General features: G+C 38.4%; 2 protein-coding genes across 2 annotated transcripts in view; both read left to right on the forward strand.

Moving 5' to 3' along the window:
- Znf227 (zinc finger protein 227) overlaps positions 1 to 21,580 on the forward strand; it is a 59,417-nt gene that overhangs the window by 17,757 nt on the left and 20,080 nt on the right. The window lies entirely within an intron of this gene.
- On the forward strand, positions 10,004 to 11,447 carry LOC124966627 (heterogeneous nuclear ribonucleoprotein A3-like). The gene is given in 1 exon segment (XM_047528088.1): positions 10,004 to 11,447. A coding segment is annotated over 1 exon segment (1,092 nt). The 5' UTR covers positions 10,004 to 10,191; the 3' UTR covers positions 11,284 to 11,447.

Raw genomic sequence — 21,580 nt, forward strand, 5'->3', positions numbered from 1 at the left:
TTGAGGCCAGTGTCAGAACTTAACCAGACTCTGTCTTAAAAATTTAAAAAGTCCAAGGATGTAACTGAGTGGTAGAGTATCCCTCGGTTCAGTCCCCAGTACTGCAAAAATTGTGTGTGGGAGGGGGAGAGAGAGAGGGAGAGTGTGTATTGTGTACTTAAGGACATAGAATCCAGTGGAAGGGATACAGTGATGGATTAGGTGGATTTTTGGTATGGGTACCCTGAACAGTGAGTGGTTCCAGACCCACTGTGTTAGCTTGAGCATCTGGGGATGTCTTCAACAGTTTGTTGAAAGGCAAGTTGGTCTACACTAAAGTTAAAACCTTAGAACTTTGTAAGTATGCCGTAGAACAGTTTCTCAACCTTGGCACAATCGGCATTTTAGACTGGATATCTCTGTTTTGGGGAGATGTTCTATGCATCATAGAATGTTTACCAGCATCCTTGACCTCTAGCCACTAAGTGCCTGTGTGTGCTTGGCAGTTATAACAGGCAAAAATGTCTAGACACTGCCCAGATGTCCACCGAGGGCAAAGTCACTCCCAAATGAGAGCACTGTTGCAGATGATATACAAAGACATAGGAATGCCTAAAAGCCAGAAGAGATTTGACATGGAAAACCTGCTCACCCAAACCGATATGGGCCTAGGAGGGGGGTGTCCAGAGGACACTTTCTACAAAGGATATGAGAAATTCACTGGGGATGGTATCATTGGGGAGCTCTGTAGCGACTCTTTATGGACCAGAAATAAAAGTGGGAAATCTTGACATACAAATGGCCACTTGATGATGGGATCGTCAGTGAGGAGGATGGGATCCTGGCATGTCCAGGGTCAAGCAGAGGTACTTCACTGGCAGAGATGACATTTATCATAATGAGCAGGAAAGCAAAAGGGATCATCAGAATGGGTTAACAAGAAGAGATCTCTACTTTCACCCATTGATTGTGACATCCCTCTGGCTGAAGTCAATGAGAAGTCTACCAGATTTGTACTTGGTTTGGTTAATTGGAAAAGCTCTAGATCTAGTAAATCAACTTAAGAGAGAATCGTGGCCCTTCATCCAATTCTGTAATGTGAGTTCCCAATTCCAGAGTACCTTGAATGAAGGGTAGGCCAGGTCCCCTTGAGGAAGTACCCTTGATATGCTACCCAAACTGATTTATGCTACTATAAACCATTCTAGCTTTCCCCAAAGTGACTTGCAGCCATAGTTTGGGTATGCATTAGGTATGTGGATACAAATCAGAACACGGAGGGACTACTGGAAACTAGAACTGCATTGACATTAACTTCCAGAACCCCAAAATGTCATTGTGGTTTTCCAGTTAGTAGGAGAGCTTAGAGAAGACCAAAAACAAACAAACAAACAAACAAAAAAGGATGTTTTTGCTCAGGTCCATATATAATGGTCCAAATGGATTCCCCGAAATGGTCCCATGATTATTTCCGTAATTCCAGAATGCAGAGTTGGAATAGAAATACTCAACAACTGGCAGAATCCTCATACTGATTCCCTGACACATGGAATGAGGGCTATTCTGGTAAGAAAGGACAACTAAATGCTGTAACTTCCTTGTAAATAGTAAACCAAAAGCAAAACCACATTCAGTGTCTTGAAAGTCACACCCCCATTTATTCACTCCTTGACTTGTGCAGAACATAAAAAGTGAATCTTGGAGAATGACATGCAGTTATTTTAAATTTAATTAGGAGTTGATGTCAGTTGCAACTCCAGGATGGGGTGTTATTGCTGGAGCAAATCAACCTGTGTGCCGTGACTGACCTTGCCTTTAAACTGATATGTGATTTCTTCACTACACCTAATAGTAAATATTCGAAGCCTAGCTTCATCTGATAGGGACATCAATACATTCTCTTTTTTTTTTTTTTTTTTTTTTTTTTTTTTTGCGGTACTGGGTATCGAACTCAGGGCCTTGTGCTTGCGAGACAAGCACTCTACCAGCTGAGCTATCTCCCCAGCCCTCAATACACTCTTATAGTCCCAGCTTAGGGTAACATCGGCTTTCTAATATTTTCACAATTTATCCAGGGATTGGCAAACTGTGGTCCGTGGTCAAAATTTGACTGCCAGTTGTTTTTGTAAATACAATTTCATTAAAACATAGCCATGACCACTTTTTACATAGATGCTTTTGTGCTAAAATGACAAAGTTATGAGTGTGAAAAGCCTAAAACTTTTACTATCTGACTCTTCCCATAATAATTTTGTTTTCTACTGTAGTCTGTAGAAATCTTAGTTGCCTCTCCATTTCACAGGACACCATACTGACCCAATATGATGGAAAAAATATGTTATACACACATATACATACATACATACACACAATGCAGATTGTACTTTGTAGACAGGAAGAAGTAACCATATAAGACATCTTGGTTAGACATACACATGAGGAGGATAGATTAATAGAGAACATAAATTCAGGCCACCTACATTAGATTTCTAGAGATGTAACTTGAGTTTCAAGTGTTGATTTTTCTACCTGCAATTTTGTTGACATTTGTGTGTGTGTGTGTGTGTGTGTGTGTGTGTGTGTGTACATGGAATCTTTCTATATGTAACATCAAGTCATCTGCAAACAGCAATAAGTTTAATTCTTCTTTTCCAATTTGGATGCCTTTTAATCTTGTCTGACTACTATAGATAGAATATCCAGGATTATTTTAAATAGTATTGGTGAGATTGGGCACTCTTATCTAGTGTCCAATCTTAGAGGAAAGGTTTTCAGTTTTCTGCATTGAGTATGATGTTAACCATTATTTTTTCATGTATAGTTTTCATTGTTTTTTCATATGTGGTTTTTATTATGCTGAAGTAGTTGCCGTCTGTTCCTAATTTGAGTGTTTTTATCATGAAATGCTTTTTTTATATGGTACAGTACATTGATTGATTTTCATATGTGGAATCAGGCTTGCATTCCAGGTATATTATTTTTTAAATGCCAGGTACGATCCTTCTTAATGTAGTTGAATTCAGTTTCTTAGTGTTTTAAGATTTTTGCATCAGTATTAATCATACATACTGGTCTCTAGTGTCTTATCTTTATCCTTGTCTGGTTTTATTATCCAGGTAATTCTGGCCTCAAGGACGAGTTTGAGAATATCCCCTCCTTGTCAGAGCTTTCAAAGAGTTAAGAAGAATTTGCATTACTTCCTTAAATATTTGATAGGATTCTCCAGTGAATCTATGGGTCCTTGACTTTTCTTTTCTGAGAGTTTTTTTTTTTTTATTGTTGCTTCAATTCCACTAGTTATAGGTGTTCTGCATATCTGTTAGATCTAATTGTTCCATAGTGTTTTTCAGGTATTATCTTTCTTTTTTTTCCTCTCTCTCTCTTCTCTCTCTCTTTTGGTACCAGGGCTTAAACCCAGGGGTGCTTAACCACTGAGCTACATCCCAGCCTTTTGTTTTATTTTGAGACCAGGTCTCACTAAGTTGCTTAGGGCCTCAATACGTTGCTGAGGCTGGGTTTGAACTCTCGATTCTCTTACTTCAACCTCTCGAACTGCTGGGATTACAAGGATGTGCCACCGTGCCTGGCTGTTTCCTTATTGATCTTCTGTCTGGTTTTTCTATCCATAACTAAGATGGGATATTGAAGTATCTTGCTATTATTGCATTGCTGACTATTCCTTTGCCTCAGTTTTGTTGGTTTGCTTCAAATATTTGAATGTTCTAATTTTAGATATACATACATTTATAATTGTTATATCATTCTGGGGAATTGAACTTTGTCATTATATAGTGCCCTATGTTGTTGTTGTTTTTGTTTTTTGGGGTACCTGGGATTGAACTCAGGGGCACTCGACCACTGAGCCACATCCCCAGCCCTATTTTGTATTTTATTTAGAGACAGGGTCTCACTGAGTTGCTTACTGTCTCGTGGTTGTTGACACTGGCTTAGAACTCTCTATCCTGCCTCAGCCTCCTAAGCTGCTGGGATTACAGGCATGTGCCAATGTGCCTGGCCCTATTTCCATTTTCATTATATAGATACTTTTGTGGTTATGACAGCAACTGTATAAAATATGTTAAAGTTGTAACAATTTATTTAGACTAATAATAGCTTCAATCACATATAAAAACTATTTTATATCTCTGCCCCTTCCTACTTTATGTATTGATAACAAAATTTGTTCATTTTATATTGAGTTTCCACTAACATTGACTTATAATCATTTTAATCACTTTCTATACCAGATTTATAGGGAGTTGCTCACCTACATTACAATACTACCAGATTCTATATTTTTCTGTGTATTCATTCATCTTCACCAGTGAATTTTATATTATTGTATGGTTTTGTGTTTTTGTTTATCATTTTTTGCTTCAAGTTGTAGCACCCATTTTAGCATTTCCTAAAGGTCAGTTCTGTAAGAAGGAAGTGGTGAAGAACTCCTTCAGCTTTTTTTTTTTTTTTTGTGGTGCTGGGGATCGAACCCAGGGCCTTGTGCTTGCAAGGCAAGCACTCTACCAACTGAGCTATCTCCCCAGCCCCCTCCTTCAGCTTTTGTTCACCTGAGAAGGTCTTAATAATTTCGTGCTTCAGTTTGAAGCACGTTGCTGGGTATAGTGTTGTAGGTTGTCAGGTTTTCTTTAGTATGTTGAATATATCATCCCACTTCCTTCTAGCCGTCTAGGTTCCTCCTAAGAAATCTGATGACAATCCAGTAGGAACAAACTTGTAAGTGACAAGCTGCTTTTGCTGCTTTCGAGATTCTCTGTTAATTTTAATTCTTTGATTATGATGTTCCTTGATGAAGTTATTTTTAGATCTATACTCTGTTGGAGGTCTTTGAGCTTCTTGAATTTGCATGTCTGTTTCTTTCCTCAGATTTGAGGAAAGTTTGGCCATTATTTCTTTAGTTAGGTTCTCTGCCCCCTTTTTCTCTTTTCTTCTCCTCTGGGACTCCCAGTAATGGTGAGTTGTTCCACTTAATGGTGCCCCATAAGTCCCTTGGGTGCTTCACTTTTCTTTTCTTTCCTCCCATTCTTGCTTCCTTCGTCTCCTCTGCCTGTCTTCAGGATCACTCATTCTTTCTTCTGCCTGGTTGAGTCCCCCCAGGGATTTTGTTTCCACTCAGTTATTGTGTTCATTAATTCCAAAATTTCTCTTGGGTTCTTCTTCATATTTTCCATTATTTATTAATATTCTAATTTTATTTATGCATAATTTTCATGATTTTATTCAGTCATTTCTCTGTGTTCTCTTTTAATTCACTGAGCATCTTTATGGTGGTAATTATTATTTCTTTGACAATTCATATGTATTCATTTCTTTAGGTTTGGAGATCTAATTTGTCCTTTTAAATACTTTTAAATAGATCATGTTGCCTTTTTTCTTTGTATCTTGTTTTTTATTGTTGTTGTTGTTGGTTTTTTGTTTTGTTTTGTTTTGGTACTGGGGAGTGAACCCAGGGGTGTTTTAATACTGAGCTGCACCCCCAGCCCTTTTTTATTTTATTAAAAATTTTTTAAAAAATATTTTATTTTAGTTGTAGCTGGACACAACACCTTTATTTTATTTTTACCTGGTGCTGAGAATCGAACCCAGGGCCTCATGCATGCTAGGTGAGTGCTCTACCACTGAGCCACAACCCCAGACCTTATTTTTAAATTTTGAGACAGTTTTTTTCCAAGTCACTTAGGGTCATTATGTTGCTGAGGCTGGCCTCCAACTTGCCATCCTCCTGCCTCAGCCTCCCGACTCACTGGTATTATAGGCCTGCACCATCAAGCCTGGCTGTCATGTTTTTTGTTAGAATTTCAGTATCTGAAGAATCAGCCAACTCCCCAAGACTATGCCATCTTGTTTTCTTAGGAAGGACTTTTTCCACACCATCCAGGTGGTGATTCTGGAGATGTCTTGAACAATTTTCTGGGTATGCATCCTCTCTGGGCTTATGCACACTATTTAAAGAGGTTTTCAGGGAACTTCACCTGCTGTCTGTGACATTGAAGCCTCCTCTGGTGCTATAAGAAGTCGAGTCCCTGGAGCTCCACCTAGTGTTTGTGCTACTATGGTCTCTGGTGGATGGTTGGTGTGTTTCTCAGAGACCCACAAACTGGCTAAGAGTTGGTTCTTTGAATACAGGCAAGACAGACACTGTCCCTCATGCAGCATCCCTAAAAGTTAGTTGAAGGTACATTCTATTTTCAACCCCAGGCAGACGATGGGATTGGGCTGGGGTTCCCCAAACATGCTGTGCCTGTGTAGGGAAAGTGGGGGTGAGGCGGTGATGAAAGTGGGTGGGCAGGGGCTCTGGTGAAAGGAAGTATCAGTAAGTGTCTTGGAATTTCTACTGTGCTTCAGTGTGGCCAGCTTCTTGCTTACCCGGGGTGCAGGAACGTTTTAACTGGTTTGGGATTTCTTTTCTGTTTTTCCTATCATCTTGTTATTTATATGAAAAAGGCATGTTTCATAAAACACACTGAGAAAGTCCATATGACCATTAAGACAAGGCAGGGAGGTGACAGGTCTTCCAAGCCCCTGCTGTGGAAGAAGGAGGCCTGGGACAAAGTGGTGAGAAGGAAGTGCAGAGTGGCAGGGGTCACAGAAAGGAGAATGCTCCAGGGGCATCAATACTGTTGTCAGGTTATGGTAGGATCCACAGTGACCCGGATGCTGGCTTTTACAGGGAGAGGAAGCCACTTACTGCTGCTCACTGGAGTGAAAGCTGATCCCTGATTCCTGTAGGGCACTCATCAAGAGACCCAAGACAGAAAGCCCACAATAGGAAGAGCAAATCAGGGCAATGGCCAGGGAGAAGCAGGTGCCCTACCGTGGTTGGAAAGGGACAGGTCTGAGGCCAAGGTGATCCCTTACCTGTAGACGTTTTTGTCTCTCTGCCAGGCACTGATCAGGGCCTGGGTGTGGAGGATGCCTCCCTTCAGGGCTGGGTGGTGCTTTTGCCACCAGCATCAGTGGTGTGCATACATCTGGCCTCAGAAGGAGTTTGCCCATCTCCTCTATGACGGATAGCTGGGTGGTGTAGGTACTCTGGGAGTCCTGGGTACCAGGTGGCTTCATTGCCTGCACATAGCCCATGGAGGGCCATCCAAAGTCATAAAACAACTGTCTAAAAGGGCCAGCAGCTCCTAGCACCAAGCACCAAGCCTATGGAAATGGGACACTTTTTTTTTTTTTTTTTTTTTTTTTGTGGTGCTGGGGATTTAAACCCAGGGCCTTGTGCTTGTGAGGCAAGCACTCTACCAACTGAGCTATATCCCCAGCCCAAATGGGACACTTTTGACTGTGGGGACAAGGGTGCCTGACTTGGGGGTGCCAGAGCTGGGGATGCTGCTGGGGTCAGGAGTGGTGGGTTTGTAGGACATCCCCAACTCCTGAGTATTGCTAATATCTGCTGGCCACTCCTCAGGGGTTTGCTGTCAGGCTGCTCAGATGTGCTGATTCTTTTTGGGTTCCTCACAGGGATATTTTGTGGGGTTGCGTTAAAATATGAGTTTCCCTGGGGAAAGAGGAGAGGGTCTAGGTCTTGCTCAACCTCTCTCTATTTTGAAGGCAGGAGGTACTTTATTTAGGTGTGTTACTCAATCATACTGTCCAACCTGAAACATGACCAGCTCTGAGGAAAAGAGAAAGTTTCACAATAGTCAGGACTTCTGGGAAAGACCCTGTGCCGCATGGACTGCATGATTCAGCATATCCAATGGTGTATGTAGTGTCTGTGACAAGCAGGGACCCTGCATGAAGCTCATAGAGCTTTAGGATTTTGAATCAAAGTTATGTCATGCTCTGCCTTTACTCTTTATGAGAAAGCAGCTTCTGACTTTATTTGACCCTAGTTAAAACTAAATAATTGGTCATGGGCTGGAAAGTTGCCACGAAGTCAGATCATAAATTTGGGCATACCAGCAGCAATACGTTATCAAGTGGCATGGTACATATGAGGTTGGGTTCACACACAAGTCACAAGTAATCTCATGAGCAAGTGGCTCAGCTTCCTATAACTTCTACTGCTACAGTGACTCCAGACTCTCAGTGCACACCTTTGGCCTCATGAGGAATTTGCTGATTGGTTGAATGTGGAGGAAACATTTGAACCTGGTTTAGAGATAATTCTTCATGATATGCTGGCATCACCCAAAAATGGACAGCAAGAGCACGGTGGTCTGTAAGATGTTAGTGAAAGGAAGTATTTGCATTTGTTAGAATTTTGAGAATTGTACCTCACAGTTCTCTTTTCCTGGAAGGAAAGGTGGCAGGGGTCCTAATAGCTTTGCTGGATGTTCAGGGACTTCAAAGGAACATTGCAGTTGAAAATTGCCTTGTCAATTTGGCAAGGTGGATGGACCACTCTTAATCAGTAGAGTGAAATTATTTGTGATCCTTGTAAATAGTGAATAAGGAGCAGCACAGAGGAGCATCTTAATAATCAGAAAATCAAAGCTGTCCATTCTGTGGATGTCCCTCCATCTCTTTCTCCAAATGACTTTGTCCTTTCCCAGTGTCATGAAAAATGTAGTCATGGAAGCTGGGGTTGTGGCTCAGTGGTAGAGCAATTGCCTGGCATGTGCAAGGCATTAGGTTCGATCCTCAGCACCATATAAAAATAAATTTAAAAAATTAATAAAATAAAGATGTTAAAAATGTTGAAGTAGTCATGGTGGAAGGGAAGGGATAGGGCTTGTGTGTAGGTTCAGTAATATGGTCTAAATCCAGTCTAGCTATAGTCGCTTCCATGTTCAATCTATCAAAATCACAGACCCACACAACCCCGGACATTGTCCTCCAGAGGAAGCCACCAACTCCCTGGTGGAATTCGATGATACCAGGCCATTTCCATCATGGAAGGGGTAGCACTTTGCTGTCCTTGGAAAGGACATTTATTCTTGATATGGATCTGCCTTTCCTGCTCCAGTGCTGCTTCTATTGTTTTTAAAAATTATTTTTGTTTTCTTTTTTTTAAATTTCTTTTTCAGAACTTCTTCTAAAAGCAGAATCTGTGGATCTTACAAAATGGCTTATCCTCTGTCAAGGTTTTTTACCCAGCATTACTTGTAAACAGAGCAGTCATTTTACAACAAATGAATTGTAGTATTTGGGTTCATGCTCACAGATCTCACTGATCTGACCATGTTTCCTATGAACAGTTACATTAAAGTAGCTGAATACGCCTGGATCCTAAAAATCTCTACAATCTTTCATTTGTATTCCCATTATTTTTTTTATGTAAGGTTTAATTCCTTTTGTTTTGTTCTTTTTTTGTTTTCCTCTGAAGTATAATCACTTCCCTAACTCATATCACTAGTAACTACTTTTCATTTTGTTTATATAAATAGAATCACATTGTATACATTCTTTGGGTCTTGTTTTTTTGTTCAACATTATGTTTGTGAGATTGAATCATGTTGCTGTTTATGTTTTTACTTATTTCATTACTATAAAGCAGGGGTGGACAAATCCCCATGGGCCAAATCTTGGATAAATTTTGGTGTACTGGTGTGTAAGTGTGTGTGTTTCTGCTTACAAGATGTAGAATTTCTGTGTCATGGAGGATTCATATATTTTATTTTCATAGATACCATGAAATATTTTCCAAGGGATTTTACTATTGTAAACTTTCACAAGCAAAATGAGAGTATTCCATTTTCTCTGTACGCTCACCAGCACTTGGCACTGCAGATTTAAAATTTTTTAAAGTTTAAAAAAATCATTCTAATTTCTTCATAAAAGCAGGAAGAACAATAGTTACTAGGATCTGAGGTTGGGGAATTGGGAGGATGTTAATGAAAGGATACATTAGCAGGAGGAATAAAACATTGGTCATTGGGTTATGTGGGCAGTGCTGACTCTTCTAGGGTTCCATGTGTACTACTATGATGACTAGTGAAGTTGAGCAAACGGAGCACTTGTACATTTGCACAGCCTCCTTTGGCAGTGCTTTTTCACGTGATTTGTACATTTTTGTATTTACTTGGCCTCAATTTTATTTTTGGATTTAATCATGCTTCATCACAGTCTGCTTACAAAGCTTTCAACAGATATGTGTATTGTGATTATCTTCTAAACTAGTTTGCATTTCCACTTTATGATGTATTTGATGAGCAACCTTTCTTAGTTTTAAGTCTCTCAATCGTTTCAGTTAGTACTTTTAGAAATACTTGGCTACCTGAGGTTGGAAGATGCGAGTCTGATCTTAAAATGGAGGTAAAACTGCCACCTGGTGGTCCCCAGCCAACTCTGTCCTTTGCTGCTGCTGCCAGGGTGGGGGGCCATGATCCAAAGGAACCAGAGAAATTGAAGAAGCTGTTTATTGGTGGTCTGAGCTTTGAAACTACAGATGATAGTTTAAGACAACATTTTGAGAAATGGGACACACTCACAGATTGTGTGGTAATGAGAGACCCCCAAACAAAATGTTCCAGGGGCTTTGGTTTTGTGACTTACTCTTGTATTGAAGAGGTGGATGCAGCAACGTGTGCTTGGCCACATGAAGTTGTTGGGCGTGTAGTGGAACCAAAGAGAGCTGTTTCTAGAGAGGATTCTGTAAAGCCTGGTGCCCATCTAAGAGTGAAGAAAATTTTTGTTGGTGGTATTAAAGAAGATACAGAATATAGTTTGAGAGATTACTTTGAAAAGTATGGCATGATTGAAACCATAGAAATTATGGAAGACAGGCAGAGTGGGAAAAAGAGAGGATTTGCTTTTGTAACTTTTGATGATCATGATACAGATGACAAAATCGTTGTTCAGAAATACCACACTATTAATGGGTATAATTGTGAAGTGAAACAAGAGATGCAGTCTGCTGGATCACAAAGAGGTTGTAGGGGTGGGTCTGGCAACTTTATGGGTCATGGAGGAAACTCTGGAGGTGATGGAGGTAACTTTGGCCATGGTGGAAACTTTGGTGGAAAAGGAGGCTATGGTGGTGGAGATGGTGGTAGCAGAGGTAGTTATGCAGGAGGTGATGGTGGCAACTAGGGCAGTCGTCCTGGTTATAGTAGTAGAGGAGGCTATGGTGGGGGTAGACCAGGACATGGAAACCAAGGTGGTGGATATGGTGGTGGAGGAGAAGGATATGATGGTTACAATGAAGGAGGAAATTTTGGTGGTGGTAACTATGGTGGTGGTGGTAACTATGATGATTTTGGAAACTACAGTGGACAACAGCAATCAAATTATGCACCCATGAAGGGGGGCAGTTTTGGTGGAAGAAGCTCTGGCAGTCCCTATGGTGGTGATTATAGATCTGGTAGTGGAACTGGTGGATATGGTAGCAGAAAGTTTTAAAAACAGCAGAAAAGGGCTACAGTTCTTAGCAGGAGAGAGAGTGAGAAGTTGTCAGGAAAGCTGCAGGTTACTTTGAGACAGTTCTCCCAAATGCATTAGAGGAACTGTAAAAATCTGCCACAGAAGGAACAGTGATCCATAGTCAGAAAAGTTACTGCAGCTTAAACAGGAAACCTTCTTTTTTTTTTTTTTGTGGTGCTGGGGATTGAACCCAGGGCCTTGTGCTTTCGAGAGTGAGCACTCTACCAACTGAGCTATCTCCCCAACCCAAACCTTCTTGTTCAGGACTGTCATAACCATAGTTTGCAAAGAGTGCAGCTATTGATTAATGCAGTGTAGTGTCAATTAGATGTACATTCCTGAGGTCTTTTATCTGTTGTAGCTTTTTCTTTTTCTTTTTCTTTTCATTACATCAGGTATATTGCCCTGTAAATTGTGGTAGTGGTACCAGGAATAAAAAATTAAGGAATTAAAAAAAAAAAAAGAAAAAGAAATACTTGGCTACCTAATACAAGGTCAGGAAGATATTTTAGTAGCTTTTAGGGTGCTTTTTAAGATTCACATTCAATCTCACATTGATGTTTGCATATGGAATGAAGTACATGTCAGGATGATTCTTTCTTCATGTAAATACTCAAAGAACCTATCCTTACCTTTCAAAAAAACTTCCCCATTGTCCTGCAGTGTTATCTTTGTCAAGTTTCAAGTGACTAGGTATGTGTGAATCTATTCCTGAACTTTGATCTCTTACATTAATCCATTCACTTATCTACATATATGCCACACTGTTTAATTATTACAAATTCATAAAAAGTTTGGATATGGCATAAGTCCTCCTCTATGTATTTTATTACAAATTAATTATTCTTAACTGTTGATTTTCCTTATAGGTTTTAGAATCAGCTTTCCAGTTTCCAGAAAAAAACTGGGATTTCTCCTAAATGTATAGACTGTTCAAGGGTAGCACTGATATCTTTATAGTAATGAATTTGCAATGTATAAATAGCACCACATCTTATTAAGTTGCTTAGTTAGTCTGGCCTTGAATTGTGATCCTCCTGCCTCAGTTTCCTAAGTCACTGGCATTATAGGCTTGTATCACTGTGCTCGACTGTGTATTATTTTAATGTAGAAATATTCCATAACTTATTTATCCATTTGATTATCAAATGTATAGTATACTGTGTATAAAATTACCTATTTTATAGATATTAAAATTAGTGTTTGTATGAACATAAAAGGACATGACTTTTGCTGAACATGGATCTCTTTCTGTTGAGAAGATACATAGGCCCAGAGAGTTCTAGGACAGATTTAGTATTTACTTAGTAATAGCATCAAAACTACTCAGCTTCAGTACTTACAACAAAATCTAATTCTAAAGTGACCGCATTAGACTACAGTCACCCCCCATAGAATGCAAGTGTTTGTATCTTTCTCGCTTATTCTTGCATTCATTCTACTATATCTCTCTGATATAGTAGAATCTCATAATAATTTCACTTGCACTTTTTTGATGACTAATGAAGTTAAGTACCTTTTCATCTGACTTTTGGGATATTTTGATAATCTCTTTTTAATCTTTTTTTTTCTTGTTTTATTTGTGGTACCATGGATTGAACTCAGGGGTGTTCTACCACTGAGTCACATCTCCAGTCCTTTTTATGTTTTATTTAGAGATGGTCTCACTAAGTCACGTAGGACATCACTAAGTTGCTGAGGCTGGCTTTGAACTTGTAAACCTTCTGCCTCAGCTTCCCAAGCCTCTGGGATTACAGGTATGTGGCCCCACACCCTGCTTATTTTTTATTTTGAGAAAGTGTTTCATAAGTTGCTTAGGCTGGCATCAAACTTTTGATCTTCCTGCTTCAGTCTCCCAAATGCTTGGGATTACAGTTGTGTGCTGCTGTACCCAACCTTTTTAAAAGTTTTAAAAAATACTCCAAGACAGTACACATGTTCTCTTAAGTTTTTTCTAAAAGCTTCATTGCTTTACTTTCCAAAATCACATCTGCCATCCTTATGAAAGTTATATTTGTGGTTTCTGGGAAGTAGACATAAATGTATGTTTTCCCATATAGAAAAACATATTAAAAATAACTTTCTCACCACCTGTAACAAAATGAAATTACACCCCTATCTCTCAGCTGCACAAAACTAAACTTTAAGTGGATCAAAGACTTAGGCACTAGAACAGAGACCCTGCACCTAATAGAAGAAAAAGTAGGCACAAATCTTCACCATGTCAGCCTAGAATCTGACTTCCTTAACAAGACCCCTAAAGTGCAAGAAATAAAATCAAGAATCAATAAATGGGATGGATTCAAACTAAAAAACTTCTCAGCAAAGGAAACAATCAATAGTTTGAAGAGAGAGCCTACAGAATGGGAGAAAATTTTTATTTACCACATACACTTCACATAGAGCATTAATCTCCAGGATATACAAAGAACTCAAAAAACACCAAAACCCCCTAAATAACCCAATCAATAAATGGGCTAAGAAACTGAACAGAAGAAGAAATACAATCGATCAACAAATATATAAAAAAACCTTCAGTATCTCTAGCAATTAGAGAAATGCAAATCAAAACTAAGATTTTAACTCCAGTCAGAATGGTAATTATCAAGACTACAAGTAATAACAAATGTAGGTGAGGATGTGGGGGGAAAAGGTACACTCCTACATTGCTGGTGGGACTGCAAATTGGGGCATCCATTCTGGAAAGCAGTATGGAGGTTCCTAAGAAAACTTGGAATGGAACCACCATTTGACCCAGCTATCCCACTCTTTGGTTTATACCGAAAGGACTTAAAATCAGCAATTTACAGTGATGTAGCCACATCAATGTTTATAGTAGTTCAACTCACAATAGCTAAACTATGGAACCAACCTAGGTGCCCTTCAACAGATATATATATATATATATATATATATATATATATATATACACACATATATATATCACATTTTCTTTATCCATATATATATATATATACACACACACATATATATATATCACATTTTCTTTATCCATATATATATATATATATATACACACACACATATATATCACATTTTCTTTATCCATATATATATATATGACTATATATTTGGATATATAGCCACGATGGAATATCACTCAACCTTAAAGAAGACTGAAATTATGGCATTTGGTCCACGGATGAAGCTGGAGAATAACATGCTAAGCAAAATAAGCCAATCCCCAAAAAACAAAGGCTGAATGTTTTCTCTGATATGCAGATGATAATTCACAATAAGGGGGTGCTAGGGAAGAATAGAGTTACTTTAGGTAGAGAGTTACTTTAGGTAGAGGGTATGGGAGTAGTAGAATGAGTTAGCCATTATTACTTGTGTTCACATATAACTATATGACAGGTGGGATTTCACACCATGTACAACCAGAAGAATGAGAAATTATATTCCATCTATGTATGATGTATCAAAATGCATTCTACTGTCAAATATAACTAATTAGAACAAATAAAAAAATACTATATAAAAAAGAGTTTTCTCTCTGTACTGCAGCATCTCCTTTTCATAAATCAAGTGGTAGCATGTATTTTGATCTAGATTTCATTCTCTATTGTCTATAAGTAACCACCGCACTGTCTTAGATAATTCAGCTTTTAAATATGACTTCAGAGCTCATGAAGTTAAGTCCTCCATTTGTTATTATTTCACATTATCTTGACTATTCTTACCCCTCATATTTTCCACAGAATTTTTATAACCATTGCATCAATTTCTAGAAAAATTTATTATTTTTATTGAATTTGTGTTAATATTACAGATCATTTGGGGAGGAATATTGACATATAAAATATTAATTTTCTACTCATAAACACAATGATTTATCATATTTTTCTGTATTTGCAGGGAAGTAAAAGAAGATCTTCACCTAATAACCTATATATATATATGACTTCAAAAGAAAGATACATTTAGAAAATTAGTTTTTTAAAATGTAAGAGAATACTCTGGAAACTTAGGTTTTTATAAAGAACAAAATTAAGGCAAAGACTTATTAAATTTATTTCCTCATAATTAAGGATATTTATGCAATCATTATTGTTTATTAGAACACAATAAATGAATATTAAAACCAAGGGCAGGTGTCAAGACAATTCAATGGGAAAAAAACAATCTGTTCAACAAATGTTGCTAAGAACACTGGATATGCCCATGCAGAACAATGAATTTGGACCCTTACTTTGTACCACACACAAAATTAACTCAAAATAGATCTAAAATCTAAATGTATGAGCTAAAATTATTAAACTCTTAGACAAAATCATAGGCATAAATCTTAATTACTTTGAAAAAGGCAATTACTCCTTCAAAATGCCATCAAAGGCACAAGGATAAAGAACAAAAAATAAATATATTGGACTTAGTAAAATTAAAAAAAAATTGTGCATTGATGGACACAAAAAAGTGAAAAGATAGCAACAGAATTGGGGAACATATTTGTAAACCATATATGTGCTAAGGAATTCGTGACCAGAATACATGAAGAACTCTTACAATTCAATAATAAAAACACAAACAATGGGTCAAATGCTTTAAATGTATATTTCTTGAAGATATAATAAATAGCCAAAAATCACATAAAACAATGGTCAATGTCATTGGTCATTGGGGAAATGCAAACCAAAACCACAAGGAGATATCGATTTTACTTCTACCAGGGTTGGCTATAATGTAAAAGACAGTAAAAAAAAAAAAAAAAAAAAAAAAAAGGGTTGTCGAGGAAATGGAGAAATTGGAAGCCTCATACATTTTTGGTGGCAATGTAAAATGGTGCAAATGCTTTGGTAAATAGTCAAAGTTTTTCAAAAAGTTGAGCATAGAGTTATGACTCACCATTCCACTCTTAGATATATAATCAAGAGAAATAAAGACATATCCCTGTGCCCAAACTTGTACACAAATGTCTAAAGCAAAATTATTCATAATAACCCCAAAGTGGAAACAACCAAAATGTCCCTCAACTGATGGACAGATGGATAAGATATGGTATAGTCATACAAACAAAGATATTTTGTTGAACTATAAAAAGAGACAAAGCACTGAAACATAGCAAAATGGATGGATCTTTAGAATATTGTGCCAAATAAAAGAAGTTAATCTTAAAAGACTACCTATTATACAATTACACTCATGAAATTTCAGAAAATGTACATCAAAAGAAGGTAGATTAGTTGTTGCCTAGCACTGGGAGTTTGTGGAACACTGAAATAACTGTGAGTGGGTACCAGTTTTCTTTTAGAAGTGATGAAAATGTCCTGAATTTGAATGTGGTGCTGTTTGTAGAACAATCCAAATATAATAAAATGCATTTAAGTATGAACTTTGGTATGTGAATTATATCTTTTTTTTTTCGTGGTGCTGGGGATCAAACCCAGGACCAACTGAGCTATATCCCCAGCCCAAATTATATCTTAATAAAGTTATTACAAGTAAGATCAGGTGCCAAATAGAAGATATTGCTCTCTTAAATTCACAAGACATTAATAATCAGAATACATACAATCCACGGGCTGGGGTTGTGGCTCAGTGGTCGAGCACTTGCCTAGCATGTGTGAGGCAGTGGGTTTGATTCTCAGCACTGAATATAAATAAATGAATAAAATAAAGATCCATCAACAACCAAAGACAATATTTCGAAAAAAGAATATATACAATCCAAACAAGGAAAAGATCACACAGCAGAAGTGGAAAATGGTATAAATTACCAGTTTACAGAAGAGGGTATGGAACCTTTGGAGAAATATTCAAACTTATTGGAAATTAGAGAAATTTAGTTATAACAGTGTGATGCCACTATAATTGAGCATCATGACTTAGGCTGATTGATCATGGCAAACTGTGTACTGGTAATAGTTATACAACAAGCTTCATATAGTGCTCATTGGAATGCAAACTGGTGCCAATCTGGAAAGCAATTTAGCTATTTATAAATGTAAGTATATGAATATGTTATGAACCAACACCTGTACTTCTGGACATGTGTCCTAAATAATTTTTTACATATTTGTATAAAGATGTATAAAAATTGTATTGTTATGGAGTTGTTTCTAGGATCATTATTTCCAATGGCATACTGGGTTGTCATGGAAGAGTAAATGGCTAAAATGTTGTGGGTAAAGACAATAAATTATATCCATGTGAGAAACATGGGTGAATCTTTAAAATACATTGCTAAGGAAAGTAAAAAACAATTAGCTTTATGACATTTTACCACCTATACAAATTAAAAATGTGTGCACAAAACCATACAAAACACATTTTACACAAGGACACACACACAAAGAGAAATACATCAAACAAACTAGTATCCTGGGATAGGCAAGGGAATAAGAATAGGAAACAGGAATAAGTACAAAATAAAACTATTATATTTTAACACAATTTCTCCAGAATTTCAATTTAATTGTGCTATAAAGCAGCTCTCCAATTTGCTTTAAAATATTCCATCCAAGCCAGGCTCAGTGTCACACACCTGTAATCCTAGTTACTCAAAAGGCTGAGTTCAAGGCCAGCCTGGACAATATAGGAGAACCTGTTCTTAAAAACTGTATTTCAGTCAAATGATTTTAAAAGTGATAATGGCCTCAAAGTAACAAGAAAATATTGTCAGTGCATGTAGGAAAAATAGTAGAAGGTATAAGCATTAGAAAAGAAGAAACAAAAATTGTCATCACTTACAGATGATATATTACAATATAGAAAATATAAAATAATTTACATATAAATTATCAGGGTTGACAATTTGATCATGCTGTTGGATCGAAGATTCAGTACAATTTTTAAAATAATTTTACTTATTTATGTGATGCTGAGCATCAAACCCAGTGCCTCACATGTGCTTGGCAAGCACTCTACCACTGAGCCACAACCCTTGCCTGACACAGTACAATTCATTAGAAGTGATGATATTCAGTATTCTCTTGGGAGTGAGGTCTACCACTGAGCTACAGCCCTTGTCCTTTATTTTATTTTATTTTGCAGTTTGTTCTCAAATTTGCTATCGTCCTGCCTCAGCCTCCCAAGTAACTGGGATTGCTGTGCCACTGGCCCAGCACTATGGCACTTTAAAAAATCCACTCTAGTTTGTTTTCTCTTTTAAGAATCTTCTCTTGGTCATTTCCTTTCATATACTTACTGAAAAGCACCCAGAAACCACTCTGGATGTGGGAACTCACGCAAGAGACTTTATTAAGCGGACAGGCAGTGTCTACCTGCAGGGAGGGAGGGAGGGAGGGAGTGTGTGTGTGTGTGTGTGTGTGTGTGTGTGTGTGAGAGAGAGAGAGAGAGAGAGAGAGAGAGAGAGAGAGAGAGAGCCAGAGAGTGCATGGGAGAGGGAGAGGGAGAGAAAGGTGGTGACCCCGACTGTGCCTTCCGGGTGGCGAAATGCCTGACTGGCGAGTCGCCTGGTGTGAATGTTCGCAGGGCTCCCAACGCTTCCCTCACCTACCTGTCAGCTCTTTCCATTTCCGTTTTGCAAATTACTCAAGCTCCATCTGCCCCATTCTCATCTCCGAAATGGTGTAGCAGCTACGTGGAATTTCGCATGCTAATAATAAGGAACCAATGACTGATGATAATGTTCACAATATGGACCAATAACTTCCAAGAATGTTTGCAGGCTGACGAATGGACCAATGGCTGGCTAGGATGTCTGCAGACTGACAGTCTGGGTTGTAAAGTGGTGTGTGGGGGAGCAGAATACTGGCAGCAGCGGATGCCAATACTTACTGTGTATGTACTTTGGAATTTGTTTATTAAATTCCTTAGATATTTTCACTGGGGATATGCTTTCACTTATTTTTTAGCTTATTTTTATTTATTTATTTATTTGTACCAGGGATCGAATCACCGAGCCACATCCCCATCCCCAGGCCTTTTTAAATATTAGAGACAGGGCCTCACTAAATTACTGAGGCTGGTCTTGAACTTTCAATCCTCCTGCCTCAGCCTCCCTAGTTGCTGAAATTAACTCATGTGCCACAGCGCCCAGCTAGCTTATGTTTTTGCATTTTCTAATAAGCACTAAAATCCAGTCTGATTATGAGCCTATGATTTTTCTTTGTAGTCTGACAATTTCACTTTATAATGTTTCTTTGTATTATGAAATGCTGGTATTCTTGATAACTTGCACCTTCATTATGAAGTGTTTTTCTGAACGCCTTTTAATGCTCTTCGAGGATAACTGCAACATTACAATATTTTAAAATTAATTTCAGGCCTAGGAAAGATGGTCTCCTTTCTCTAGACAGAATTCTTATTTGTTTCTGCTAAGTACCTGAGAATGCTTTAAAACAAAAAATTCACATTACGTATTCTTAAGTATTGAAATTTGAAGTTTGCTCCAGTTCCTCCCAAAGACAATTCCTTTCTCTTTAATCCTTAGAAATATTGTGCAGTTCTTTGGAGTCTTAGAAGGCACTCTTTGCTTCCCAGCCCAAGTTTCTCTCTGAGCCCTTTGAACGTAGCTAACACTTCCAATAACAGTATCAGTACGTGCCACCAAAGTAGATGAATCAACCTGATCTTCCCTTCGGCATCCGGGGAATGCTCAAAAATTCAGGGCACTTCCGCTCCAGGGGGCGGGGCTGCAACTGCGTTTCCGCTGAGGCAGTCTGGGAAGTGCACTCTGAAAGGGGTATAGCCCAGGGGCACTTCCGTTTCTGGCCGGTGGGACTAAGGAATTCTGGGAAGTGACCCCGGGGCTTCCTTTAGTCGGAAGAAGACTCTTTCGCTGTGGGAGGAGTCTAGGGGACGACTCTGATTCGCCGGGACCCTCCAGGCGTTCTCTATCTGGATAGGGAGCCTCTTGCGCCCCCGAGGGCTGGAAGTTGGTGCTGGTAGCGCTTTGCGTTCCAGTCGGCCGAGCCTCCGTTTGGAGCCTACTGTGCGTTCCGGGTCGCGGACTGCCTGGTTCGCGTGTCGCCTGGTTTGAATGTTCTCAGGGCTCGCAACGCTTCCCTCACTTACCTGTCAGCTCTTTCCATTTCCGTTTTGCAAATTACTCAATCTCCATCTGCCCCATTCTCATCTCCGAAATGGTGTAGCAGCTCGCTGTCACTTTATAGGAATTAATTCACTAAACGACCATAACAGGTTTATGAGGTAGGCACTACTATTTTTTCCCTAAAGGTAAGGAAAGGGAAGTAATACCCTTCCTACACGATGCAGATAAGAAAGCTGTCTTATTACAGAATGAGGACACGCAGAGTATCATGTGGTAGGTAATCTGCGAAAGGGATTACATTCAAAAGGGACAAATTTCAGACCTTTGGAAAACATTTCTTGGCTGTAAACTTCGCAAGATTTACATGCATATCAAAAGGTTATGGAAGGGATTCAGAAACAGAGATATCTTGTAGAAATGCCCTAAGAAAAAGGAGAGGAAAGTAGACCCTTTTGGCAAGCGGAAATAATTTCATTTACTTTTTATTTTTTTATTTTTATTTTTGGTACTTGAAATTGGACCCAGAGGAACTTTCCCACTGAGCCATATCCCCTGCCCATTTTATTTTTTATTTTGAGTCAGGGTCTCACTAACTCACTTACAGTCTTACTAATTTGCTGAGGCTGGCCTTGAACTTGCAGATCTTCCTGCTTCAGACTCCCCAGTCGCTGGAATGACAGGCATGTGCTACCAGACCGGACCCCCATTTTCTAAGAGTTTATGTTGTTTGCTCAAGACTTACAGTTAGTAAGAAGCAGAATTACCATTTGAATCCAGAGTCGGAGCTTCAAATCTGTGTTCATAATCTATGCTGTACTTTTGTTTAATTCATAGGTAATAGTCATGTATATGATTTAAGGTTTGAAGGGTGATTTCGGGATTTGTACTTTGTGTTTTCATTATAACACATGGTAGTTATAAAGATTCAAAAATACAAGTAAAAAATGAAGAATTAGAATTACTCATAAACTCAATTTAAATATAATTACTGTTAATATTTTTGGGTATTTTTTGGAAGTGCTGAGGATCAAAACCAGGACTTTTTGCAAGTGCTCTACCAATGAGCTACATATCCAGCTCTGTTAATATTTTTGATGCATTTATGCATTGGTGACATTCTAAATATGATATTTTCTCCTTCAAATTTTATTATGGAAATGCACACACATACACAGAGAGAACACAGCATAATGAAACATGCCCCTCAGTCATCATTTGTTTTCCACTCTCGTCAATATTTGGTCTATCATAGAGTCTATTGCTCTTCTACCCCATAAAATACTTTTTTGGCATGTGCAG

The sequence above is a fragment of the Sciurus carolinensis genome, chromosome 16, assembly GCF_902686445.1.
Source record: "Sciurus carolinensis chromosome 16, mSciCar1.2, whole genome shotgun sequence".
Taxonomy (NCBI): domain Eukaryota; kingdom Metazoa; phylum Chordata; class Mammalia; order Rodentia; family Sciuridae; genus Sciurus; species Sciurus carolinensis.